The sequence below is a fragment of the Loa loa genome (genome assembly GCF_000183805.2).
Source record: "Loa loa unplaced genomic scaffold supercont3.24, whole genome shotgun sequence".
NCBI lineage: Eukaryota > Metazoa > Nematoda > Chromadorea > Rhabditida > Onchocercidae > Loa > Loa loa.
Window position 1 is genome coordinate 213,418 of NW_018108204.1, and position 9,242 is coordinate 222,659.

Consider the following 9,242-nt stretch of genomic DNA (forward strand, 5'->3'; position numbering starts at 1 on the left):
GTACTAGCGATGCAACCGGAAATACGGAGGAAGTAGAGGGGAGGTGGGGCAGTGGTGGTGTGGGTTGATAGTGTCGGTGCCGGAGCTGCAAACAAAAAATGTTGTGCCTCGGTGAACGGACAAACCGATTGGGGAGAATTCTTTTCCTGCTCAGTGATGTTATAATTTTGTGGATGCTGCATTTACTCCTTCCTAAACACACATACACACACACACACACACACACACACACGTACAAACATATGTATATATATATATATATACAGACACACACACACACATACATACACATATACATACACTCTTATCCTTGCTCCGTTTTCACAACGTATCCGTCCGTCTCGCTGCAACCGGGCAACATCGCTGTCGTCATCAGCCGGTTCTGTCGCTACTTACTGCCCGTTCCTTCCGTACCTTGCATTGATGATTAACGCTATCCTTCCCTCCTTATGTCCGTTTCAATCGTCTATCACGATGCATGAGAGTAGGCAGGTAGTACGAGAATACCAGCCCGGCTCGACCGGCTGAACTCCTGTCATTATCATCCGCTTACTACCCGATCTCATTTCCCTTCCCTCTCGTCTTGTGTTGTTGTTGTTGCGTCGTGATTGCTGTCGTCAAGTCAGTCACCTTTTGTCCCTCAAATGAGACTCTTTCGGTTCTTCCCTTTTTCTGATCCAAACTTCCCGTCATGAACCATTTTCCTGTTTGACATTTTCGGCTAATAATCAAGCAAGCACCTAGCTATTATTCGAGCTGTCGGCTGTTGAAATGAGTAAGTCATGATCTGTAGAACCTAAACAGGCAATGATTCATGAAACTTTCCCATTGACACGTCTTTTTGTCTATAACCAGACCTCTTGCAAGATCAGCCGAATCAGTGAACTTTTTTTTTCGCCACCATTTTTTCCCATCTGCCAGTTCTTGGGTTTCCCACTATCAGAAGATAAATAAATTACTGCATTCTCTAGTTATAATACTATTAATTTATCACCAAGACAGCAACATGGAAGTTTTCTGTAATTTGCGAAACATTCCAACAAACTCGGGATAGCAGCAAGATTAAGAAGTGCAATAAGTTATACCTTTCTCCCTCTCCTGATATGTCGTATTTTTATGTTGCCCAGAGAGATGAACTTCAGCAATTCCTTATTCTGCATTACGACTTCGTCCTTCTGAGAGGTGCATCATTATTGTTCGTTTCGCTTCTGGTAACTCCTAAACGGGAACACCCTTTGCTTCTTATGTCATTCAGAATGTTTTCTCTAAGTTGCTGCGCTGTGAAGTAGTTCGACTAAAGGATGACCCTTGACACTTCCAGATCTCTCTCGTTTGCCCATAATTCTATTCGCTCGATACGTCTTCAGTTGCATCTGTTATATATTCTATCGTTTGAAACTTGCGAAGTGCTGTTATTTATTCCAAATATTTGATTTTCTGTTTCAATGTTGCATTTTCTTTCCTATTTCGCATTGGTAGAATTTACGGAAATGTGGTGTGGAAAGATAGCAGTTTACCCAATTTGGATTCATGGTATCTGATCCGAAAGGTCACAACATTTTATTCATTTTTCTACTGTTCATTTTACTTCATTTCAATTATAAGTAACAGTATCACCTTTTTTTCCACAATATGGAAGTCACTTGTGAAATATCCTTTTCGATGTTAATGTTTGGAAATGAGTTCCACTGCTTTGGAATAGTCCTTTTCCTTTGCTTGATTTGACTCATTTTCAAAAAGCTTAATTTGTGTGGATCGTTTTCAAGGATATTGATGAAAGGGATACAAGGACGTTTTCAAGGTTTTCAAAATTTAGGATTGACTCCAACTCCAACAACGTCTCCAAACTGACTTGCTACGTGGTAAAAATCCAGGTCATTTGTTTGCTACTCTTAGCTATGCTTTTTCGCCTATACTTTTTTGGCGAGACTTTTGTTAGTTACAATTTAATGATTAATTTCATTCTCTTATCCCAATTTAAATTAATTGAATGCTATGTTTAACGAAGCAATTCCCCGGAAGATTAAGTTTGAATCGAACATTGTTCAGCGGCAAATTTAAAAGCAGGGTGATTTGCCATGTGATGTATGATGTCGTTGTTTGTAACTCTTACCACAAATGTCACAAGCAAAGGAATCTTTCATCTTTCAACATGTGCTCTTCACTTCACCTCCCCATCGGTTCTCTCGATATAACGGTTTCAGTGTCGGTAACTGTAGGTGTTGCAGTATGGAGTGATGCTAATAACCTCATTTCTCAATAATTTAAACTTTTCTTTCTACAACTTGATTCAGAAATCTGTATAGTTGTTCTAAGTCATAGTTTAAATGATTCAAGAAGTCTTGTAAACAATGTTTGATTTCTAGCTATTTATCACCTGTTCTTTCTGATCCTTGCTATCCACTCTTAGAGTGAAAACTATACATAGATAGTAGTACGATGAGCTGTGGTTTAATCAGTTTCATTCTTGTGTTCATTGAGAATCATCGTCAGTGCAACACTCCTGCTGATTATGCTCGCGTTACCTGAAATCACCTTATACTAATCACCAATAATTAGATCTTTACTAGATTTGAGTACTGATCAAGCTCTGTAAAAATTGAAGCAGTGTGTATTTGAACATTATTTAGAGCAAAAGTGTCCAGGAAGAACAAACGTTGAGAATTTCACAAATCTGCGAATAACTTGCTCTATAATTTCCTACCTACAAACCAATGAAATGCACGAAAAATCCAATCAAAATTTTCAAAAGTCTCCTAGTATGTATGAGGACTTTCTTTTGCTGCGCTAGATCGGATTGAACCAAACAAAGGTCATGTAATGATACTGCGCGCTTGATTTAATGCCATGATTTCCATGCATACGCATTCATTTATTCGTAGTTTGAGAATTTCATGTAAATGTACTGCTTTGTTGATGATTGAATCGTATGAAGTTGAAGTTTCACAAATTATTACATGGATTTTGAGATTGGTTGTGGTACATTTCCAGCAAAAAGACGCTTCCTTCGAGTAAATTCTGCATAATTATTGCTTGGTAGATGTTTTTGCAAAAAAAGATTGGAATGATTTTTTAAATCTTTACTCGCATCATATCTCTTCGTAATTCTTTTTCTATCCTCAAACTTACCCCTCAACCTATAACTCATTATACGAGTGTCTAAAATATACATCATTTCTCTCCATATCATCACTGTTATGTCAAAAATGTCTTAACATCTAAATATGCATTGTTTCTTTTGTTTACTCAATTTCCGTGATTGAATAAAGACTAGATCGAGTTGTGCAGATGTGGAACCAGCGGTACTTAATGACATGTATTGACTTGTCATTGACATCGAGAGAGTGTGAGGATAAGATTCTCATTCCTTATCAATGCACATCATTTACCGAAAATGGCTTCATAATTTCGATTAAAAGCGCGAAAAAGGATTACCCACTCAAAACGTCCATTACAGTTCTAATTTATTGTAGGACATATTGCCAATGCCTTCGCCATGTTATTTGAACCCTCCGGGTGAGCCATCGTTTAATGAGATCCTTATCACCACCGTTCGCGAATATCCTGCTCTGTATAGCAATCAGCGTAGGACCTTCGAGAATATCGACCGGAGCAAAGTTTGGGAAGAAGTCGCAGCTAAAATAGGGCGTGGCGTTACAGGTTAAAAATTTGTCTTTTTAATTTATTTTGAAAATATCTGTTATAATTCAATTGAAGACTCATCAAAATTGTCCTGTCACCTATTGCTATGATTTCATAATATTAGATATAATGGAGTTTATCTGATTTGCCATATTATCCACTTTGTACAGATTAATAACAGAATCGGCTTGAATATTTGTGGGCAAACTCCGTTTCGAGTTTTCAGTGCTCTTCAACATTTCAATGAAACACTCGTTGTGTTCGACACCACCTAAACTACTGCAAATCAGACACAACAAGTTTTGCACATAGTTCTTCCTCATAAATAAATTTATTTGAACTTTAGAAGCGATTGTATTTAATAATTTAGGATTTAATGATAATAAGCCACTATCACCATTTATAGGAGAATTCGCCAAGAAGCGTTGGTTACAACTTCGTGATCGTTATCGCAAGGAACTGAAAATATCCATTGCTCAAAATTTTAGTCAGCCTCAAAAATGGAGCCATTTTCCGTTATTAAATTGGCTCGATCCATATCTTCAAGGAGCAATGTAGACTTTTTGCATTTTACTTTTGTAGCTTATTTCCATTATTTACATGCTTTCATAAGTTTCATTTATCCGTAAATGAAGAATATTTTGTCGCTACATTACTTTACATTTCAGTGTGCTATATTATGCGTTCATAAGGCATCCAGTAAAGTTTTTTTTTTTCAAACTACCAGAAAGATGGATAAACCCGGGAGAAGATACATAATTCTTTGACATAAAATTTTTAGATTCCAGGCTTATTTTTCTATATGCTTGAAAATTACATTTATAGACCGATTACACCGAATAGTTCAGCTCCCTGCTACACTCTTGATAATGTTAGTACTACTGGTAACAGCGATGCATTTTATGAAAATTTTGCTATCAAGTTATCATCTACAGAATTGACATCTGGCGGTATGTATATCACAAAATTTGATCCTTTTAATTATGAAATTCACTTTTTAATTCGCTCAGTCAAACCTAAAGTAAGCTGCCCATAAAAGACAGTTTTGCCATGGCTTCGCTTACTTGCCTAAGCAGTGAGAGGATATTGCACTAAAAGATCGTGTTAGAGCGGTTATTTCAATGGGTACAATTTTATGCATGCAAATTCTAATTGTTGCCTTATCGCAGCACATGTTTCTTCATTCATTTAAGTTTCCATAATTTATAGCAACTGAAGGCACATTATCGGAATGTTTTGATGATTTGAAACCGGTGATGTCAACTCTTCAGTCAGTGCTTGCTGTCGCTGAGGCTACTGCAAATTTAAAAAAGGAAGCTACGGCTATAGCTGGAAAAAAAAAGGATTGTCGATAACACTAGAAAGTAATCGTTAAGAAAATAAAATCATTAAAAATACGTGCATAGGTCTGGACATGAAATATTGCCACATAGCCAAGATTTTAATTTTACAAATGCTGGATGGGACATTTTAAGATTTGCAAATTTAACAAGTTTTCATGCCATAGTTCATTATAATTGAACTTAATGCTTTACTTGTTGGATTATTTGTTCATTCAGTTGTTTTTCAGATGGTTTCGAAACCGATGGAGATAGCGATATGAATTGCTCAGATATTAGTGCATGTAATGGTAAAATATCGAAGGAACCATGTGGAAGTCCCTCGCCTTCTTCTCCTCAAGCATCAGTTGCATCAGCGCAGGATGATGGTAATTTAAGAAGTGCTCGGATGCCCAGTGGTTGTTCGACACCATCTCAAGAATCGCAGCGATTACGTGATGAACTATCTCGTTTGTCAGCATTGGATGGACCCAACACAGCTTCATCACCATGCACTTCTGAAGCAGGTCTTGAAACGGAAGAGATAGTACATGTGCATGCCCCCTGTCCTATGAAATCTCAGGAATATCAGGATGTAGGTAATACTGTATCTCCTATTCCACAACATCAGAGCTCATCTACAAGTGCCCCAGCCATAGCCTTAGCCAGGACGGGTAATCCGGTTACGTTCAAATCACTGATATCACATCCCACTCGAAGCTCGCCTTACCGATTGCCTGTTTATTCGAGTGTTAGATTTCGGGCACGAAATATGAAGAAACAGCAGCAACAACAGATGAATTTGACGAAAACATTCCAACAAGTAAATTCAATAAATAGCACTAATGTCACGGATGCTGAATGGATTAATGATGAAGAAATGCTTTTTGCTCGTTTTGTTGGTTTACGATTGAAGAAAATGAATTCACATTATAGGAGCATGGTATGTTTGATTAAATTACCATCATTTTTCTTTCATATCCGTACTGATTTATGTAGTAACAACCCTGATGCTGATCAATGTTTAATCGCGTACTCTCAGAGTCTGTCTTATTCAGAAAACGACCAATGCATAACTACGAACTCAACATGGGAATACACCAGCACTAAGACAAGTTCTGCATTCTAAATAATCGGACACTTCTTTAATTTCTTCCGATAAAGTCTGTTTAACACAAGATTTCCTTGTTTTACGTAGTTTCTTTTTGCAGGCACGAATGAAAATTATGCAAGTATTGGATAGCTATGAAGAAGGAATGATAGATGAAGATGAATAAAAATGGAGCAAAAAAGTGGTTGTAATTACCCTCTTCATATCTTCCTTGTCCTTACGTCACTTTTTTCTTTTCGCATCTTTTTTCTCACACCTACTCCAGAATTTTCAATTATTCGATCATCTCTTCATGTTCTCCAATCAGTAAGATTTCAGCAATACGTCTAGTGTAGAAATGGAAATATTTTAGGACCAATCAACCGCTTCTAAATAATTATAGCCTAAAGTATACCGTACTTAGTTTTTATAAAGGTGGCTTAAATATAGGCAGTTGTAAATTGTGTTCTAGCTCAGTGGTTCCACCGATGGTCCGCAAGAGCGGGAGCAGCGGCACGGTGAGTAGAAAACAAACGGGGCTGTTTTCATCAATTTTTGGTAAACTAATACTTTAAGAGCTTTGATTGAAGTTTGTTTTTAAATTAACAGAATTCATAATTTTTGAACTTTGTGGCTCTTGCTACAAATAAAAGCAAAATAGTTCCTGGCCAAGAAAAGGTTGGGAACCATTATTCCAGCCAACCACTCTTTTGTTACAGCATTTTTTTCGAGATTTTATTTCTAATATTAAATCTTGAACTGTTTGTTGATGATATATTTGAACGCAGTGGAAGGTTTTAAGTATACATATTTCTTTATATCTGTCTGTTTTAATTATTCATACTATCGATGCAGAGTAAATTATGAAGAGTAAATTATGAACAATTCTTTTCAGGAGCAGTAAGCAGTACAGCATACCTGACTAAATCTCATAGTCTAGATTGGGTTCCTTTTCATATTTTTTATAAGAAATTTTTTATAAGAACTTTTTTATAAGGACTTATGTCTTACGTTTTTTACTTTCCTGCAAATGTTATTTCATCCGGAAAAGCTCCAGAAGAGAAACATTTGATTAAGTGGTAACATTTTAGTGGAGCACATTTTTAGTTGAGCTCAAGGAATATCATTTCATCCAGACAGAAATGCATTTGCTTAAAGTCTTTCTTTTTTAATTCATTTCCCTTCCAGCGGAAAATGGTTATGTGTACATATCTGTTGCCGTTGTTCGTACTGTTTTTGTTTCCATTTTATTGTTTTTCCAAAACTTAGTTGCTCTTATATTTCTTATATTTAAAAATTATTTGGATGCATTTTTGAATGTTCAAGTCTTCAAAATTTTATGATCAAATATTGAAAATAATTTCAGTATTCTCTTTTGCTTTAGTTAAAATTTCTTTTTCAGCTCATTACATATTACGTAAATTGTGTAAATTCAGTCAGTTTGTATTTGGAATTAATTTTAGATTTTAAAATACATGAAATGGACTTGAATGAGTAACTTAGTGCTTGTTAGTGCTTGAAGGTCATATATTTTGGAGGTGAGGGACCGGCATTACGTTACCTTCATCCAGCCGTGAAGTTATTTGCATGTTCTGTTGTAAATATTTATTCCCTGCTATATTTTCCTCAGTTCTTCATGATTTTTCAGGATGTTTTTGTTGGCAAGGAGTTCAATGAAAAATGTATTTGAGATATTGCTTGTTGCATTTGGCTAACGAATGATAATGACAATTAGATAAACGTAATATATCGCTCAGCATTGTACAGAAAATTGCTATATACTTTTTCAGTGAACGAAGTCAGTAGTGTAGACGACAGAATAAGAATGAAAAGATGCTCCAAAATAAGAAAAAAGAAATTTGGAATAGTCTTGCTCAGTTACCTTCATATGACAAGAGATTCTATTCCACTTTAAAATGGATAGTAAAAGGATTCATGAGCCGACAGTAGGTTATGCATTTGATTAGTTTATATGGTGTTTCAAGGATATAAATAGGCTAACCTCATTTCTTTCTTTGGATTCTCGAGGAGCTAGCTGTTAGTGAGAAATTAATTGCATTGGCAAGGTAAGGATATTTCTATGACGCATTTGCATCTGATAGACAGAAGGAAATTGTTTTTTTTAAAAGACTGAACGATATGGCAGTTGTAAAGCGCAAATGAAATTTCTATTCCTAATCGTTTAAGTATTAATAAACCTCCATCCTTTCTTCCCTTCTCATCTTATTGTTTTCCCTCTCCTCTAACTTCATATTTTCATGATAATTATAAATAGAGAAAGCGGAAGCATGATCGAGTAGGGATTCAATACATATAACAAAATGATGAGATAAATGGAAATATAAATCGATGCTCAGCATTGGACCTGCTTCACAAAAGGAAGTATTAAAATATTTGAAACTGACAGTAATCCAGTAAAAGCAGCGGATAGCTATGTGGCAGTTAGACCATACTCGTTAATTTGCTTGGAGTCTTCCATGTTTCAGGCTTCGTTCAGTTCTCTGAAATTTATTCATCTAATGTTAGCTTAATTAAAACAAAGTAATACATGAGGAACCAATTGACATAAAATAGAATAAGTTGAACTTTTACTGCCTTTCTTTTGCTGAGACTAAAAACGGTGATATTTTTCAAATTTTGCATACCACATTTTCGCATTTCTTGTCACTGTCGTCTTATTTACTGTTTGTTTTCCACTGAGTTAGTTTAGAGTAAATAAAATGTTCAAGGAACGCTGAGATCTCGAGATCAGAAAAACCGGTGTAGACCAACAAGCACACCGCCTCTCAGCTCAGAAATTTTCTGGAATTCCGAGATAATGCAAAATGAGTGCATCAAGAGTGTATTGAGTATTAGAGAAAGTTTGGGTAATCAAATAGTGATTTCACCGAATGGTTTCACCGACTAACCGGATAAAGGCGTCTATCTGAAAAGCAAAGAAAAAATGTTAAATCTGAGATTCATGGAACGTCGTTCATGTTCTTTCTAATCATTTTTCAGATTAAACAGTACAAGCAGAGCTCATTTGCTGATCAACAGAAGTAACACAGGAAATAGAACATGATTTTGGTTATCCTATCTTTAATCGTTCAAAAAATAATGTGAAAGCTATTTTGACACGTATGCGGAAAAAGTCAAACCTGAAATGCTGCACTGCTCAGCAAAATAATATGTCGTGAAAACGAAGCCTC

General features: G+C 35.9%; 2 protein-coding genes across 2 annotated transcripts; both read left to right on the forward strand.

Moving 5' to 3' along the window:
* Positions 1 to 7: 7 nt before the first annotated feature.
* On the forward strand, positions 8 to 528 carry LOAG_10031 (hypothetical protein; the record flags this gene model as incomplete). The annotated part of the gene is made up of 2 exons (XM_003145560.1): positions 8 to 111; positions 267 to 528. Coding segments are annotated over 2 exons (366 nt in total), but the record flags the coding sequence as incomplete, so codon positions are not given.
* Positions 529 to 3,485: 2,957 nt separating this feature from the next.
* On the forward strand, positions 3,486 to 6,238 carry LOAG_10033 (hypothetical protein; the record flags this gene model as incomplete). Its single annotated transcript, XM_003145561.1, has 6 exons — positions 3,486 to 3,660; positions 4,049 to 4,196; positions 4,468 to 4,592; positions 4,852 to 4,989; positions 5,213 to 5,904; positions 6,173 to 6,238. The coding sequence occupies 6 exons, from the start codon at positions 3,486 to 3,488 to the stop codon at positions 6,236 to 6,238; spliced, it is 1,344 nt and encodes a 447-aa protein (XP_003145609.1).
* Positions 6,239 to 9,242: the final 3,004 nt, after the last annotated feature.